Genomic DNA, 19371 nt, shown 5'->3' with positions numbered 1-19371 from the left:
TTGTTTTTTCCTTTGTGTCTGTCTTTTTTTCCCGATGCTATAATTTCATTAACTGTATATTTTTTGTTGTGTTTTTTCATTCTTTGTTCTTATCATTGATACCTCGATGTGGATGGTTTCTCAAAAACCCATGGCAATCATGAGTCTCCTGGCTCCTGTCTTCCACCTTCATCTCTCTTTTATTTATGAAAAGGGTTTCTCCTGTCTGTGCTGTCTGAACTGTGTGGTAATGCGTGTGAGTCAGACTCCTCCCCTTTCCTCCTTTGCGCCTGCTCAGTCCTCCCTCTGGTTTTGATGCTCTTGGCTCAACACAGGCTTTCACCTTGTGGTACAATCTTGTCCTATTACGTGTTACACATTATATTTTTTATGAAGCATGCCTTTCATAGTCTCAGGGATTCTTCGCAGTCTCCCTCAAAATTGAGAAAGAGCCTTCTATGTGTATTCAGTAATGTACTAACCTGAGTGCTTAAAAAATATTAACTAAAGCTAAACATGGTGGCTGGAGCCTGTAATCCATCCATTCAGGAGGTGGAGGCAAGAAAGTTGATAACTTAAGGACAACCCAGGCTACATAATGAGTTCCAGTCTATCCCAGACTATCTCGATACATATATATGTATAGATATCAGAATACATAAAAATATATATTTAAGAGATAGCAACCCCAAAATGAATGAATGAATGAATGAATGAGGTTGGGGAGAAGCCTAGTCAGTCAAGTGCCACCCGTGCAAGGATGTGGACTGAACCCAGATCCCCTTAACCCACGTAAAGACCTGAGCAGGGTAATGCACATCTGCAATCCTGGTACTGGGCAGCAGACACAGCAGGACTCCTGGGACTCACTGGCTGGCCAGACCATAAAGATCAGTGAGCCCCGGGCAGTGAGACCTGCTCTGAGTATAAAGAAGTAAGCAGGGTGACAAGCAGTTGAGAAAGACACTTGACATCAACCTCTGGTTCACACACACATCACACACACACATACACTGTATGCTTTAAATAAGTAAATAAGACAAAGAGAAAAGAATTTTAGCTATTTCAAGCTGCTCTCCATCAATCACGGGGAGTTATGAGTAACTCCTACCTGTCTATTTAAACAATGTCTACTCCCTCAAGCTCCATGTCTCTGGAAGTCAGGAACTGCAAGCAGGCATAACAGCACAGACTCTTGGGCACTGAAGAGCAAGCTCAATGCTAGCCACGCTTGGTGGAAACTCCACTGCTCAGCTGCCCCGGTTCACTCAGTCTCCGTCTCCAACATGTCACTCGCTTTCCAAGTTTTCTCTTCTGTGCGTTTGCCTGTGATGTAAGCTGGACTCCAAGGCAAGGTCAAGCCAGCCTTGGGGTCTGAACGGGTGAATAGGGTCCTGTCCACAGTGCTTCTGTCTGTGACATGAGGGTGAGGCTGACTGTCCTGTGAATAGAGGGTCTTGTCAGAATGTCTCATGACACAGAGTCTCTGGGTGTAACCCACACATGGCGGGCCATTCCCGGCCTCTAATCCCAGGACTCAGGAGGCTGAGGCAAGAGGGTTGAAAGTTCAAATCTGGCCTGAACTACATAGTGAGAAACTGTCTCAGAAAATAAGAGAAGTTGAGGAAGAGGGAAGGAAGAAAAGAAAAGAAAGAAAAAAAGAAATATGAAAAAAAAAACAAGAAAAGAGAGAAGAAGGGGTAACTGGACCTGGAACATGTCAAGTTGTAGCGTTCTATGTAAATGTGTGTACCAGATCTCTGCTTTGTCTTTTGCAGTGAATTGCATGAACGGAGGGTCCTGGACAGGTGACAAGTGCATCTGCCCCAACGGCTTCGGGGGGGATCGCTGTGAGAATATAGTCGACGTGGTCATCTGCGAGAACGGAGGCACGTGGGACGGGCTCAAATGTCAGTGCACCAGCCTCTTCATCGGGCCACGGTGTGAGGAAGTGGTGGAGAGTGGCGTAGAGATAGGTAAGTGACTACAAAGTGTGGGCGGGGCTCTCCCTCCCCAGTGTGGGCGGGGCTTTCACTCCCCAGCACCGAGTATAAGAAGTTCCCACCAGACACTGAGGACCTACTTCTTATGGCCAATATTTTTTTTTAAGATTTATTTGTGTGCGTGTATGTGCATGTGCGTGTAAGTACCGAAAGTGTGGGTACCAAAAATACCACATGTGCACATGCATGAGCGCACACAAGAAAATCAGGAATAAACAGGAATCAAGGGCCAGAGAGAAGGCTCAGTTGGTAAAGTGCTCCTTACAAGAGCAGAAGCAGGAGGAACTCAGTCTGATGATCCCCAGCGCCCAAGTAAAACGCTGGGTGTGGCGGCGCATACCCATAATGCCAGTGTGAGTGAGGTATATGTGCACAGAGAACAATGGTTCCTGCAACTTGCTGCCAGCCGGCTACCCAAACTGATCAACTCCAGGTTCCACAAGAGATCCTGTCTCAAAAAAAAAAATAATAAATAAATAAGGTGGAAATTGCTTACGGAAGATTCTCAATGTTGACCTTTGACCTGTACGTGCAGGTACATGAACACATTCCCACATGCACACACACACATGCCACATACATAGTGCACGTACAAGAATAAACACATAGGGACTGGAGAGATGGCTCAGTGGTTAAGAGCACTTGCCGTCCCTTGCAAAGGACCCAGGTTTGGTTCTAGCATCCACATGATTGCTAACAATCATCTATATCTCCAGTTCCAGGGGATCCGAGGAGCTGCTCTGGCCTTCTCAGGCACCAGGCATGTACGTGGTGAATAGATATACATGCAGGCAGAACACATATATAGCTAAAATAAAATCAATAAGCCTCAAAAAATGTTTCATATAAATAAAAAAGAACCGATCAAGAAGATCTATTTTTGAAACAAAATACAAATTCAAAAAAACATTTTAACAGAAAACAGACTTAAATGAGTACAAAGTTGGGTGCAGTGGCTCAAGCCTATAAACCCAGCACTTGAGAGAATCAAGAGTTCAAGGCCAGCCTGGGTTACATAGTAACATCCTGTCTCAAAGAGGAAAAAAAATAAACATGAGTGGTCCCCAATTTACCATGATGGAGTCAGTCAATTTACCTGGGCTGGAGGGACAGCTTGGTTGGTAAAGTGCTTGCCTTACAAATGTGAGGGCTCAAGTTCAATCCCTAGAACCTATGCAAAACAAACAAACAAACAAACAAACAAGTAAACAAACAAATAAATGAAAATAGCGACAGGATGTGGCTGTGCGTGGAAAGGCAGGGCCACCGAGATCCCCAGGGTTTGCTGCTCAGTCAGTCTCGCCTTTTGATCATTTCCAAACCACTGAGAGACCTGTCCCCTCTCACTCGGCCTCAACACACAGCTACAGGCACACACACACACACACACACACACACACACACACACACACACGAGAGAGAGAGAGAGAGAGAGAGAGAGAGAGAGAGAGAGAGAGAGAGAATGACCATCTGTTTTTACCATGCTGAAGCAGTAGTAGCTGTTCTGCAGAAACCTACTTCAAGTTTCCAATGTGAGTTTTCCCCTGGGCTGGTGCCATGTGGAACTGTGCTATCTCAAAACGCTGAGGAGTAGTCCTCACAGACACACGGACACCCACGAGCCATCAGACTGAGTATGGGGTGCACACCTTTAATCCCAGGGTTTAACAGAGGCAGAGGCAGAAGGATATCTATGAGCTGGAGGCTAGCCTGGTCTACATAGTGAGGTCCAGACCAGCCAAGGATACACAGAAAGATCCTTGTCTCAAACAAAACGTAACAACTAACCAGGCTGTGCTGCTGAACAAGAGTGTGCTGTGGCTTATAGGAGCAAATGTTATACATGCTTCTGTGTGTGTGTGTCTGTGTGTGCGTGTGTCTATGTGTGTGCGTGCATGTGTGTCTGTAGACATGCTTTGTGCATAATAAACAAGCATTTTACCACTCAGCTACATTCCCAGATTAATTAATGCCAAAGTTAAGAACATTTTTAGAAATATTTATTTATTTTATGTATATGAGTATGCTGTCTTCATGCACACCAGAAGATCCCATTACAGATGGTGGTGAGCCACCAGGTGGTTGCTGGGAATTGAACTCAGGACCTCTGGAAGAGCAGTCAGTGCTCTTAACTACTGAGCCATCTCTCCAGCCAAAGTTAAGAACATTTTTAATTTATAAAACGTTCAATGTGCAGTGGACTTATCAGGATATAAATCTACCATAAGTGGGACAGGGTACTATAGATCCAAAACAGGAGCTATCCATAAGCCCTAAGGAGTATACTCCGGTCCACTTCCTCCAGGGGACAGTATGTTGGAAGAAGCCCTGTATCTCCCTGCACCCAGGGTGGGCCTTCAGGGACTGAGGATTTTCACTGGTAAGGGTTCATCTCAATGGTCAATGCTCCTGTCTGTCCCGCTTAGAGCCGACAGTCGCTGCGTCTGTGGAAGTGAGTGTGACAGTAACCAGTCAAGAATACAGTGAGAAACTACAGGACCGAAAGTCTGAAGAATTCAGTAATTTCAATAAGACATTCACAGAGCAGGTAACCCTGAGAGAACTACCCCCAGGGCCCTTCAGCTCTCTACTTCACCCCCACCCCCAGTCCCCAAGAGGAGTCTGGAGGGGTTAAGATGGCAGCTGGGTACCTTAGAAGCATATTGTTCTCAGCTTCCCCAGGTCCTCAGAGGTAGCCAGGGCAGGTGAGGGATGGGAAACAGGGTTTCCCTGGGAACTGCAAGAGGGTAGCAGGACAGACCTGGTCTCTTGATAAGAGAACTTTCCATTTGGTCTCTGTTTCACTGGCGGGTGGGGTGAGGAGCAGGGAGTGCTGATATCCCACAGGAAATCCCCAGGGTGGGACCTCTGGGATGACTGACATATTGCCTTGTCTTGCAGATGGCTCTGATTTATGCTGGTATACCAGAGTATGAAGGGGTTATCATCAAAAATCTGAGGTGAGTACCTGGTTCTGGAAGGAAAAGGGCTTTCTGCATGGGAGCAAGGGTCATAATGATAGAGGCCATTTGGGGGCTGCCTGCATCACCCACAGTGGGTGCTGTGCAGAAACACCAGTAGCTGTGGCTTGAAAACAGTAACATTTTCTGAGCTCACAGCCCTGGAAACCCCTGGAAGTCTGAGAGCAAATATGGTGCCTTTTTCCTGGGTCCTTGTGTGATATTTTCTCCCTGTGTGCATATGTTAACTCTTTGTCTAACCAAATGTGTGTGTCTCTGTGTGTGTGTGTGTGTCTGTGTGTGTGTCTGTGTGTGTGTGTGTGTGTCTGTGTGTGTGTGTGTGTCTGTGTGTGTCTGTCTGTCTGTCTGTGTGTGTCTGTGTGTGTGTGTCTGTCTGTATGTCTGTCTGTGTCTGTGTGTGTGTCTGTGTGTGTGTGTAGGTAGGTACATGTGTACATATGTGTATACATATGGAAGCTGGATGCCCACAATGGGTGCCTTCCTCTCTTCTTCCTATTGTTAGTGACTGGGTCTCTCACTTAGCCAGGGTTCATCAATTTGGCTAGGCTTACTGGCCCAGGAGATCCACTTGTCTCTGCCCCCCCCCCCCCCCGCCCCAGTGCCAGGGTTACAGACGCATGCCATGGCATCCAGATTTTACCTGAACACCTGGATCCAGTTCCTCATGTTTACACAACAGAGACTCCCTTAGCTAGCTGAGCGACATTTCTCCAGAGCTCCCCAATACATACATGCCTTGTCTGTCTGTCTGTCTGTCTGTCTGTCTGTCTGTCTGTCTGTCTGTGTCTGTGTGTTTCTCTCCGTGTGCTTCTGACAGCCCTTGGGGAGTCAGAGTCACATTTAAACCCTGTCTTTCTATCTCCCTCTTTTTCCCTGTCTTCATCTCTCTGTCTTTCCTGATAAAACCTTGCTCTGTACTGTAGGCTAGCTTAAACTCACTACATAGCCCAGGATAGCCTCGAGCTCTCAATCCTCCTGCCTGGAACCCTTCTCAGGATTGTAGAGGAGGCAGATCCTATTCAGGGAAGGGGTGAAAAGGATGAGTAGCAGAGATGACCACAAGAGGATGCTCAAGTGTTCCACCCCTCTCTCCCCAGCAAAGGCAGTATCGTGGTGGATTATGATGTCATCCTGAAGGCCAAGTACACCCCAGGATTCGAAAACACATTAGATACCGTCGTCAAAAACCTGGAGACAAAAATCAAGAATGCAACAGAAGTTCAAGTACAAGATGCCAATAATACCTGTTCAGGTAAGGTTTTTCTGGAGGCACAAACTCTCAGAGAGCAACCCATTCACCTCCCCACCTGAGAGAGACAGGTGAGGTGTCATGAGAGAAGGCAGGTGGGATCTGTGTCCAGGGCTGGGTCTTGTCATTCCTGTCGAGCTTCAAGAAAGCCTTGGACGGGAGGGCACGGAGCAGCCTAGGATGGAGAATTCCTGCAGAGTGTCAATATCAAGGGGATGGAGACAGATGGGGCTGCTGGATGCTGAGGCACCACGTGACTTACTACATAACACCATGAGGCTTTTGTGGGGGGATTGCAGCCGCAGGATCCTCTGAGTGTCTGTCTGGAGTAGGAGCCTGACAGCCCCTCCTGTGTGGTCGGCTATAAGTTAAAAGTGTTGTGACCAAACTTGGCAGAAACAACTCAAAAGAGGCAGGATCTGGTTGGCTCCTGGCTTGTGGGATGGGAAGGCATGCCCCCAGGCAGCCCTGTGATAGCCGAAGCCTACTGTCTGCCATTCCTTAGGAAGTTCTGATCTGGCCTATGCGGGTGGCTGTTTTTGAACTCAACCCTTGGGGAGTCAGAGGCAGGCAGATCTTTGTGAATTCGAGACCAACCTGGTCACATATTGAGTTCCAGGACAGACAGGGCTACACACACAGTGAAACCCTGTCTTCGATAAATCAACCAACCAACCAACCAACCAACCAATCAATAAAATCCTCAGAGCAGAAGGCTCAGATGAAAGCGGCATGGTCTGTGACCTTCCAGCCTGTCTCCTACAATGACCCAGGGAAACCCCATGACCTCCCCTCTCACAAAGGTTCCCCAATCTTCCCAGACAGCCTCGTCATCTAGAAACCAAGTGTCCAAACACATAAGCTTGCAGAGAACACTTCCCATTTAAACCACTGCACTGCCTCAGTCCTTCCCCTCCCCCACACATTGAAGGTGCTAAAGGAGCCTCTGTGACAATGGCTTTCTGTGTCTCCTTCACAGCTTTACTGTGTTTCAACTCCACTGCCACCAAGGTGCAAAACAGTGCCACAGTCAGTGTCAATCCTGAGGGTATGTAATACGATGTCACTGGTTCTGAGAAAGGCTGGAGAAGCAGAGGGGCAGGGCAGGGAGGAGCAGGCAGGGAGGAGCAGGGAAGGAGGCAGGGAGGAGCAGGCAGAAGTAGAGGGAGAAGCCAGGAAGGGAAGAGCTGGGTAGGGAGAAACCTGCCAGGGAAGAGCCAGGCAGTGTGCCTGGCCTCCTGGTTCTTAGCTGTTTCTCCATGTCCCCCCTCAGAGACATGCAAGAAGGAGGCTGGAGAGGACTTTGCGAAGTTTGTCACACTGGGGCAGAAGGGCGATAAGTGGTTCTGTATCACACCTTGCTCAGCGGGCTACAGCACCTCCAAGAACTGCAGCTACGGCAAATGTCAGCTGCAACGAAGTGGACCCCAGTGCCTGTGAGTACCCCCACGTCGCCCACACGGTGGCTCCTCTCTTGGAGGCCAAGGTCATGAGATTCTATCCCTACACCCCTCGAAAGTGTGCAGTTGTGAAAGAATCAGGTTGGGTGGGGCGTGTTAAAGGGGTACACGTGGCCAAGCCCAGAGTGACTAAAGTGGATCAGGAACTCGACAATATGGTAGAAAAAAAACTCCAGGACAGAACACCAACGTTCCAGTTTCAGGAGGCTCCCAAGCTAGCAGAGAACACAGGGCTTCCTTCTCAGAGGACAAGGACAGGTGAGTGATGTGGGAAAGACTACTAAGCCCGAGTTAATCCCTCGGATCTGCACGGTAGAAAGAGAGAACCAACATCTGCAAGTTCTCTAACCGCCAGAACACGTGCACACACGCACACACACACACATGCACGCACACACACGCACATACACATGCACACACACACACACACGCACATGCACACGCACACACGCACATACACATGCACACACACACACACACACGCACATGCACACGCACACACGCACATACACATGCACACACACAGGCACACATGCACACGCACACACGCACATACATATGCACACACACACACAGAGAAATCTTTCTCTTTTTTTAGCATTACAAATTTATTTTATGTATATGACTATACTGTATATTCAGACACACCAGAAAAGGGCATCGGATCCCATTATAGATGGTCGTGAGCCACCATGCGTTTGCTGGGAATTGAACTCAGGACCTCGGGAAGAGCAGTAAGTGCTCTTAACGGCTGAGCCATCTCTCCAATCTCAATTTCATAATTTTTTTAAAATGGCCCCTGCTACAGAAATAGATAAAGAAAGCTCCGTGTCTCCATGGGGACAGAAAAACCTGTGTAGCCTAATCATAGACACAGGACATAGGAAAGTCAAGAAAGGCATTGCACACTGAACACTGAGTCGGTGCTACGTGTCTGTGGTGCCAGCGCTTGGGAGGTAGAGACTCCAGGAAGATCATGAGATCAAAGTCAGTCTGAGCTACCCAGAGAGGCTCTGTCTCAAAAACATCAAGGGTTAGGAAGATGGTTCAGTTGATAAAAATGCTTGCCATGCAAGCATGAGGACCCGAGTTCAGATCCCTAGCCCCCAGTAAATAAAGCCAGGCATGGGCTAGAGAGAGATGTCAGAAGTTAGAGTACCCACCTGGTGGCTGACAACCACCTGTAACTCCACTTCTGGGGAATGCTATGCCCTTTTCTTGTTGCTACGGGTATTGCATGCACATGGTACATACGTGTATATGCAGAAAACTTTCATATACATAAAAAATAAATTTACTTCAAAAACTAAAAATAATTTAAAAGCCGGGCGTGGTGGTGCACGCCTTTAATCCCAGCACTCGGGAGGCAGAGGCAGGCGGATTTCTGAGTTCGAGGCCAGCCTGGTCTACAAAGTGAGCTCCAGGACAGCCAGAGCTACACAGAGAAACCCTGTCTCGAAAAACCAAAAAAAAAAAAAAATTAAAAAACATGTTCCAACACTGGAGACGCGTGGATCCCCGGGACTGGCTGGCCAGTCCGCCTGGATTACTTTTCAAGCTCCAAACCAGTGTATTAATTACTTTTGTTGCTGTGGTTCCATCGCAGGGGGGCGGGGGGGGTAGGGGTGGTTTCATAAGGTGAGGAAGGCGTGGCAACAGGTAACCAGGACAGGAGCTAGCCAATCACATTCCATCACACCGGAAACTGAAGGAGCATACCGGAAATGGCAAGAAGCTGTCCAGCTATAAACTCTGAACGCTGGCTTTGAGAAGCACGTCTTCTAGCAAGGCTCCACATCTTAAAGGTCCCATAACCTCCCTAAACATCATCACCGAGTGGGGGTCAAGCATTCAAATACTGTGGGGACATTTTCCCCTTAAACCATTACAACTGTGTAGAGACTTGTATCAAAAAAAACAGGTGGTCAGTACCTGAGGAATAACACCAGAGGTTGGCCTCTGTCTCCACGCGCGCGCGCGCGCGCACGCACACACACACACACACACACACACACACACACATGCGCACACCTGTGAACACACACGCACACACGCGTATCCTAGTGGTTACTCTAGAACAGCTTCTTGGAACAAAGGCTCCCAAGCTGATTCAAGGTGAATCAGGGATGAAATGGATAGACAGAGAACATCTTGGGCAAGAAGACCTTAGGGTAGGAAAGACGGGCTCTAGATCAGAAACAGCTGAGGGTGTTCGCAAACGGGACTGAAAGTGAAAACACTGGGTGAGCAGGTAGACGAGCTGGCTTGGGGTGTAGGGAGGAAACAGGCTTAAAACAACTGCCTTGGGGCCCGGACTACTGTTGGGGGCAAAGGCCTGTAACTGGGTTCCTGGCAGGACCTGCTTAAAGAGACTGGACTTGGACCTGTCACCCGCTCATCGTCTCAGAACTCCACTCAAACTTGCACCTCGTTAAGTGTCCCGTGAGGCCGGAGCAATGACTGACTCTTCTCTCTCCTCTCTGCCTCTTCTCCTATCTCAGCTGCCTGATCACGGATACTCACTGGTACAGTGGGGAAAACTGCGACTGGGGCATCCAGAAAAGCCTGGTGTATGGACTTGTGGGAGCCGGCGTGGCAGTGCTGTTGGTGATCCTCGTGATCCTCCTCGTGTTCTCCATCCGCTTCAGAAAAGATGCGCAAAGGTAAGGCGCATGCGCACTCTTCCTTCGCCTTCCTACTCCTCCTCTTTCTACGTTCTCGCCCTCGGCAATCTCCAGCCTCGAGGTGGATGGCGCGCTGCTGGAAGCAGAGGTGTAGCTCATCTTGGGTTCTTGTCTCTCGTCTCTGATCATAACTGAGTTCCATGGCGCTTTCTCCCAATAGGCAAAGGTCCAGAGTGTCTGAGATGTACAAGTGGGGTGAAGAGGAGGGCAGAGCATCTCCTGGAACCTTCCACAACTTTGGTTTTGACCACAATGAAGGTATGTTGGCCATCTCTGTGGAGTTCACACTCAGAATAATAGGAAGGGTGGAAGGCAGGAGACCTGGGAAAGGTCCTGTGATCATTTCCCATCTCTGAACACTTAGTCCACATTCAAAGGCTTACCTGGAACCTGGGTCAAATAAAACATGCGAACTGTATGCAATACCCTAGGTGAGGCATGGAGCCGACTAATGGTGAAGGTTTCTCTAGAGCATAATGCTATTCCTTTGGAGGCATAGATGAGGGCCCAGGAGTGAGCTTCCTCATCAAGAAGTGACTTACATCTCAGAAAAGAGGTTAACATTACGTATTGTTAAATGCAAGCCTTATCATTTCTAAGAACAGGGCTGAGGGTCTGAGTCAGTGGGTAGAGTGCTGGCTGAGCATGTGTGGAGCTTGACCTCCAGGACTACACAAATCAGATGTGGTGATGTACCTGTGTAGTCCCAGCAGACAAAGTCACGCTTGGCTACATAGTGAATTTGTGGTCAGCCTGGGATGCAAGAGACCCTGTCCCCAAAAGGGAAAAAAAAAAGCCTGGCTTTAATTCCAGCACTCTGGAGGCTGGAGGGAGTGGACTCCTAGCGTTCAACCCCACTGTGTCTCCGGACTTTCTGAGACACAGCTTCTCTACGTAACTCATATTGACCACGACTGATTTATGCCGTCTGTCACATTCCCGTTGGTTTTCGTTTCATGGCTGTGGGATGAGCCCCTTCCCATCAGTGGGGCTTGAAGGAAGGATGAGTGTGTCTTCCTAACACCTTCTGCTCCTCCCTCCCTCAGAACGAGAAAACTACACACCCTTGGACTCTGTCTACAGCAACTTCCAGCCTTCCCTAAGCCACATAAACCCAGAAAGAAAGGTAAGAACAACGCCCTCCATTGCTCCTTCTACCTGGTAGAATCCTCAGGCAAGCAAAGCCCTTGTGTGCTGGCCCAGGCAGTGGTCTCTGGAACACACTTCAGTGGTTTTACTCGGAAGGGCAAGAGGTGGGGGAGAGGAACTCAGTATTTCCCCTGGCTTCAGACTCTTTCTTTCTGGGCTTTAGGTATGTCCTTGATGCCCTAGTGATTTAAAAGTTCCTTGTGTGGGGGAGAGGCTGGAGAAGGCTTAGTGGTGAGGCATACTTGTTGATCTTATAGGGGCTGTGTTTGGTTCCCAGCACCCACATCATGGTTCACAACTATCCAACTGCAGTCCCAGGGACTGTGACACTGGGGGATATGACCCTCATAAGCACCAGCATGCACAGGACACATTTACATACATGTAGGCAAACACTCATACACATAAAATAAATAAATTGTTTTTTTAAAGAATTTAAAAGTTTTTTGGGAACAGGGTCTTACTATAGAGCCCAAGCCGGCATCAAATTTGTGTTCCTCCTGCCCCAACCTCTTGAGTGCTGGGGTTATGGGTATATATCAGCAAGTCATTATAACATTTAAAGTATAGTTTACTGCTGGGCATGGGGCTCAGTTGGTAAAGTGTGTGCCTGCCACATACAAAACCTGGTCTCCATCCTGCCCTTTCATAAGCTGCTGGCACAGCCTTGTCACCCCAGTACTCCCAGTACTGATGAAGTAGAAGCAAGAGGATCAGAAATTCATGGTCTTCCTTTGCCATGGCATGAGTTTAAGGCTAGCCTGGGCTACATGAGACTCTGTTTCCAAACATTTCATTTGAAATATGTGGAATATTTGAAGACAGGAGAAACCTTGGGGTAAAGATAAGATCAACCCACCTGGCCAGGAAGAGAGACAACAACCTGTTGACTCTAAAAAAACAAACAAACAAACAAACAAAACCAAAAAACACAAGATTCCAGGGCAGGCAAGACAGCTTGGTGGGGAAAGAAGCTTGCCAACAAGCCTGGTGACTTCAGTTCAACTCCTAGGACCCACATGAAAGAGGAAACTGTTTCCCATATGTCGTTCCTGGATGCGCACACGCACACACACACACACACACAAGAAATCAAATACAGATCCAACATGGTAACACACATCTTTAATTCCAGCACTCAGGAGACAGAGGCAGGTGGATCTCTGTGAGTTCAAGGCCAGCCTGGTCTACAGAGTAAGATCCAAGCTATCCAGGGATATATAGTGACACTCTGTCTCAAAAGAAAAAAAGAGAAAGAAAGAGAGAGACAGAGACAGAGACAGACAGAGAGACAGAGAGAGACGGAGAGAGACGGAGACAGAGACAAAGAGAAAGGAAGAAAAGAAGGACAGAAGGAAGGAAGGAAGGAAGGAAGGAAGGAAGGAAGGAAGGAAGGAAGGAAGGAAGGAAGGAAGGAAAACTTTTTTAAAAAGTTCCAGCTGAGTCTTCTATAGACTCGAGTCTTACATGCTTTGCAAACTAGATTTCTCCTGTGTTCAGCCCTCATCTGCTTCTGTTTCTCTTTTCAGATCCAGATTCAGAGGCCACAGGTAGTCATGACGTCGTTGTAAATGCTAACACAAACGCGGTTTTGCATGGATCTGTGGACCTGGGGACCGAGGAGAAGCGTGTTTGGCCAAGCGTGGTGGAACACACCCTACACTGAGAATCCCCCATAGAGACTTACTGAGAAATAGATCCTGCAGTGACCAAGAATGGATACCAGAGAGACGATGCCGGAAGCTCAGACAGTATGGAAACTGCAGTGGTCATGTTATGATGGTAGGCGAAACCCTCCCAGAACCCCATGCCCAGAGATGTTTCCTACCCCTGGGCCGGCAATCAGCACCAAGGACAGTGCCCGGACTGCTGCCATCCCCGGTTGTTTTAACTTTGGATTGCATTTTACCCTCAGCAAAGCACGCTTCTAAGAAAGATTACCTCCCATCTCCATGACAAACACTGTATTTTATTGCATTCAATGTAAATACAATTATATGCTTATTTTTAATACTTATTTTGTTTTTAAGTATGCATGTGTGTGCATATCCGTGTGTGTGTGTGTGTGTGTGTGTGTGTGTGTGCACATGCATGCAATCGCCCATGATAATATCCAGAAGAGGACATCAGAGCCTCAGGACTGTAGTAACAGGCTATTACTGTCTTTTTTTCTAGTGCTGGGAAGTGAAGTCAAATTCCTCTGTAAGAGCAATCACACTCTTTTTTTTTTTAATGGTTTTAGAGCTTTATTGTAGAAAGGCAGGGAGAAAGACAGAAGGTAGAAAGAGAGAGAGACTGGCCATGGCCATGTGTGTGGGGGGGGGGAGAAGGAGGGCTAGAGAGTAAGAAAGGTGAGGGCTTAAAAAGAACAGTCACACTCTTAATAGCCTCTCTGACCCCCTCCCCTCATATGTGATTATAATAGCTAAAAGGAACCACATCAAATTGGTTGCAAGTTTTACAGATTCTAGAACTTTCTCCACTTGCCACATTATACAGGTTCCTGGACCTCCTCTTCCCCCCAGGATGTAATTCAACCCTCAACACCATGAGAGGGAACGTCTTCACCCCCAACATTCCCCAGCATCGCTTGCTGATCTCTGGGGAATGACATGAGGCAGGACCACACCTATTCACACACCTGAGGCAGGAAGAGGGTCGAGCTCTCTGGGGTCTGGAGAGATGGCTTTTTGGGCAAGCATGAAGACCTGAGTTGAAATCTTCCAGAAGCTAAGTTAAGCAAAAGAGGAGAACTGGCAAGGTAGCTCGGTGACTAAAGGTACTTCCTGTTAAAGCAGATCTGATAGGAGAGAATCAACCCACACACACTGACCTCTGAACCTCACATGTGCACTGTGACACATGCGTGTGCACACATGTACATACATATACTCACACGAAATACATAATTAAAGTGTACTGAATGCTTTAAGAAGCTGTGATTGCCAGGTTTGATGCCTCAAACCTTTAGTCCTAGCACTTGGGAGACAGAGGCAGGCATGTCTCTGTGATTCAAGGCCAGCCTGGTCTACAGAGTGAGTTCCAGCCAGTCAGAGCCTGTCTTAGTATTTCTACTGCTACTACTAAAACACTATGACCAAAGAGCAAGCTGGAAAGGAAAGGATTAACTCATCTTATACTTCCAGATCACTTCATTGGAGGAAGTCAGGACAGGTAAGCAAGCAGGCCAGGAACCTGGAGACTGGAGCTTATGCATAGGCCATGGAAGGATGTTGCTTACTGCATTGCTCTCCATGGCTTGCTCAGCCTGTTCTCTTACAGAACCCAGTACCACCAGCCCAGGTATTGCACCACCCCCATTTATCACTAACTGAAAAAATGCCTTACAGCTGGATCTCACAGAGGCATTTCCTCAACTGAGGCTCCTTTCTCTCTGATGACTCTAACTTATATCACGTTGACACAGAAAACCGGGCAGTAGAGAGCCATACGATGTGACTCTGTCTCAGAAATATAAACATTTAAAAAATAAAAAAGCTGCACATGGTTACCCACATTGTCTGGAACCCCAGCTGCCAGCCTAGCTACAGATCCAGAGCCCAGGAATGAGAGATGGAACAAGTCACCTGACTTTCTCCTCTGGTCTCCATGTATGCGTTTGCGAACACACATGCATACACACATGAGAATACACACGTGCATACACACTCCACAAACATGAGCACAGATATCTACACTCCACATACACATACACACATGCGTACACACTCCACATGCACACATGAGCACGTACACACTCCACACACTGCATACACACATGAGCACATACACACACTCCACATACACACACATGTGCATACACACTTCACATACACATATGAGCGTACACACACTCTGCATACACACAGGAGCACACACACTCCACATGCACATATGAGCACACAGACACTCTGCATACACACATGAGCACACACTGCATATATACATGAGCACACACACATGAATATACACTCCACATGCACACATGAGCATACACACTCTACATACACAAAATAATAGTACATTTAAAAAACAACCCAAGTTCTATACTTCCTCTAGGACAAAGCTCACGTTTCTTCGCAGAGCTCCTAAGAGATGCGACTCCTGTATTTCCAGCTCTCTCCTCCCCACTGTGGGGAATCACGTGACCACTTGGATCCAGTCTGACCTTCTGCCTAACAAGAACTAGGTCATTCCTCAGGTCTACTCTGCTACAAGTCTGAACATTTTGGAGATGTTTTATTCTCACACGTGTTTGTGTGTGCTCAGAGGGGCTCACACAGGTGCATGCTACCACACGTGTGGTCAGAAGGCAACTTGTGGGAGTTCTCTTTATAATGTGTGAGTCTGGAGCATCGAACTCAGGTCGTCAGGCTTGGCAGCAAGCACCTTTATCTGCTGAGATATTCTCACTGCCTCTTCTGTGAGGCAGAAGTTTTAAATTAGATTATTTTTAGCTTTGTAATGTGTGCATGTACAGGTTTGTGTCGGAGAATGTGTGCCACGGAGAACATGAGAATAACCTCTAATGTCCTTCAATTTCCCTCTCATCTTGGTTGAGATGTCTTCCTGTTCACTGCTGCCTGTGCCAGACCAGCTGAGCCACCAACTTCCAGGCTCTGGTTCCCATCTCAACATAGGAACACTGGAAGTTCAAATGTGTGCTGCTGGTTCATCTATATGTGATTCTGTGGGTTCTAACTCAGGTCTTTACACTTGTACAGCAAGTACTTTACCCAGGGAGCCCTCCCTCCAATCCTTGGAGATGATTCTGGGTTGTTTGTTTGTTTATATTTTTATATGCATTGGTGTTTTGCCTGCATGTATGAAGGAGTCAGATCCCCTGGAAGTGGAGTTACAGACAATTGTGAGTGGCCCTGTGGATACTGGGAATTGAACCCAGGTCCTCTGCAAGAACAGCCAGTGCTCTTAACTGCTGACATCTCTCCAGTTCCTTTATTTATTTATTTATTTATTTATTTATTTATTTATTTATTTATTTGAGACAGTGTGTCACTATGTAGCACTGAACCCAGGTCCTCTGGAAGAACAGCCAGTGCTCTTAACTGCTGACATCTCTCCAGTTCCTTTATTTATTTATTTATTTATTCATTCATTCATTCATTCATTCATTCAAGACAGTGTGTCACTATGTAGCACTGGCCAGCCAAGAACTTGCTGTGTAAATCAAGCTGGCCTCTGACTTATAGAGATCCACCTGCCTCCTGAGTGCTGGAATTAAAGGCATGGCCCAATGAAAAAGGGACATTCATTTTTCTATTCTTCTGGTCTCTAGACTGAGTGTCCATTTTGCTCTTAGAAGGCCTCCTACTCCAAGGCACTTTAGAGCCTAAGCTAAGACAGAGCCTGGACTCTGCTGCCCCCTCGTGTGCACTCTGAGCATCTGCAGGCATTGGTCAGTTTCTCAGCCATTTCCCTTAGAAAATCTGCAGCCTACACTTGGTTCATTTTTGCATTTATTCTCAAAACCCTCAGTGCGTTGAATCTAGATGTCTTCACTTTAAGAGTTGCTTCTCAGGGGCCGGGCAAGATGGATCATTGGTTAAAGGCACATGCTACCAAGCCTGACGACTTGAGTTTGATTATTGGGGCACACAGGGTAGGAGGGAACCAATTCCTGGCAGTTGTCTTTGACCTTACTTGTCAAGGCAAGAAAGCCTTGGAGCATTCATGCACGTGAGCACACACACACATGCATACACACCCACATACACACATGGATCATGCATGCACACACATGCATACACACATACACACATGCACATACACACATCTACATACACATGTGCACACACATATACACACATACACACACATGAATGCACACATGTACATGCACATGTGCACATAAATAAAACAAGTAAATTTTTAATTAAAAAAAAAAAAGAAGGAATTCTCTCTCATGAGCCTGCTCATCCATGAAATGGGAGGAGGACCTTTCCCCTCTTTTTCTTTTCATCTGAAACAGGGTCTCTTTTAGACCAGGCTGCTCTTCCACTTGAGATGTAGCTGAGGATAACCCTGAACTTCTGAGCTTCCTGCCTCTACCTTCTGAGTGCTGGGATTATAGGCGTGAACCACCACACCAAGAGACGGACTTTCACTGGGCTCTCAACTCTACCTCCCATGATCCACGCCGACAGCTTTCCCTGCCTGCTCTCATCCACCCAGCCACGCAGACACTGGCCGGCTCCCACACTCAGCAGCCACCTGGGTAAATGTGAGAAGGCCGCTTCTCCCAGACCCTGATGTCACACTTGTAAAAACGGAGTGACCAGGACCTGAAGGATGACTCACGTGCTGCCAAACCTGACAACCTAAGTTTGATTCCTGAGACCTACACCACAGCAGCAAAGAACCCCAGACTCCTGTAAGCTCAAGCTTGAGCTCTACACACGCACAAAGACGTGCACACAATAGTTAACCATTAATTAGCCAAATGTGAAAAACAGAGCGACGGTCATATCATAAATGAGGGCAACCGAGGCAGAGACCAGTGGTGTGCCCAGAGTGCTAAAGCGACAGTGTGAGGGGACTGGCAGGTGGAGGCAAGATGGTTAGAAGGTCAACAACAGCCTGGGCATCATAGAAGTCCTTTCTCCAAGATTTAAACAGCGGTGACAGCAAACAGGCTCACACTAGAAGAGCTCGGGCCCTAGATGAAAGGCATTCTTACCGAGAGGGGACGTTCGGACACAAAGACACACATGATAAGGGAATGCCAGGTCACACAGGGAGATGGGATGAGGAAGGTGATGAGTCTACAAGCCGAGGCCATCAAAGATGGCCAGCAAGATGTGGTGGGGACTGTTTATGAAGGTGGTTTGGTTTTTGGTTTTGGATTTTTTTCCCCCTGAACTGAGGGTTGAAACTAGAGTTTCACCCATGTTTAGTACTCTAACCACTGAGCCACGCCCCAACCCCCTCCCTGGGGATTCTAGGCAGGGGCTCTACCATTGAAAAACACCCCTGGCCTTCCTTTCCCTTTTTGAGACAAGGTCTCACTAAGTATAAGGCCAGTTCCAGGCTGGCCTCAAACTCCCTATGTAGCCCAGGCTGGCCTTGAACGTTCTTCCATCATCTTGCCTTCAGTCTCCAAGTAGGGTCCTAGCAGGCCTGCACCATCACACCCTGCTCCGGTGAAGGATCTGAGTCTTTCATCATGCCAGCACCTGCCTTGCAAGCCAACACAGGGAGTCCAGGTCATGGGCACTCCAGCCCCGCCCACTCCCCCCCCACCCCCCACCCCCCACCCCATGGCTTCCTCATCTTGGTAACCTGAGCCCAGGTACGCCCAGCCTGGTAACCTCACTCACTCACTCTCTGTACATTGGGGTTCACTCGTCCACGCAATCTCCCCCACTGGTTTTTTTTTTCTTGTTCTTGGGGTGGTGATGGGGGTAGGGTGGGGCATCTGGCACTGAGCTCTGCGCTGTGCAGCCCAGGCTGGCCTAGAGCGGTTTAACTAAAGCTCCTGGTTCATTCTCCCAAGGGCTGCGACTGCAGGCTATAGCTAAGTGCCCCCACCCCATCACCACCACTCTCTGCTCCCAGCCCTCCAGTTGCTCTTGACCTCAGGACACCTCTAGGGCTTGCACCTCCACGCTAGCTGGCTAGCCTGGCTTCCCAACCCCCCTGCCCTCCTTGGCTCGGCTTCCCTCCCTCCCTCTGGCTCCCTCCAGGAGGCGCAAACCTAATCAGACTGATTATCGCCCAAGTTCAATTCCACTTTCTCTGGCTCCAACACAGGCTGTAAATTTCCTTCACTGTTGGGCTCCCCTGTGAGAGTAGCCTCCTGTCTGGCAGCTCAAACTAGGTAGCTGCCGCCCTGCCCCCACCTGCTGT

The 19371-nt window shown here is 48.0% G+C and overlaps 1 protein-coding gene across 1 annotated transcript in view; it reads left to right on the top strand.

Annotated features, from left to right (window-relative positions):
* The window catches only part of Muc17 (mucin 17, cell surface associated), a 46468-nt gene extending 33104 nt beyond the window's left edge, over positions 1-13364 (top strand). Inside the window, exons 21-30 of the mRNA XM_085836389.1 lie at positions 1758-1955; positions 4409-4530; positions 4884-4942; positions 6061-6215; positions 7192-7260; positions 7486-7648; positions 10174-10335; positions 10517-10614; positions 11403-11482; positions 13035-13364. Coding sequence (XP_085692515.1) covers positions 1758-1955; positions 4409-4530; positions 4884-4942; positions 6061-6215; positions 7192-7260; positions 7486-7648; positions 10174-10335; positions 10517-10614; positions 11403-11482; positions 13035-13076 — 1148 coding nt within the window. The 3' untranslated portion in view covers positions 13077-13364. The remainder of the gene's footprint in view (positions 1-1757; positions 1956-4408; positions 4531-4883; positions 4943-6060; positions 6216-7191; positions 7261-7485; positions 7649-10173; positions 10336-10516; positions 10615-11402; positions 11483-13034) is intronic.
* The last annotated feature ends 6007 nt before the right edge of the window (positions 13365-19371 follow it).

Source organism: Mus caroli, unplaced genomic scaffold (genome assembly GCF_978045245.1).
Source record: "Mus caroli unplaced genomic scaffold, Mus_caroli_1 scaffold_4, whole genome shotgun sequence".
NCBI lineage: Eukaryota > Metazoa > Chordata > Mammalia > Rodentia > Muridae > Mus > Mus caroli.
This window is presented reverse-complemented; position numbering and strand designations above follow the sequence as displayed.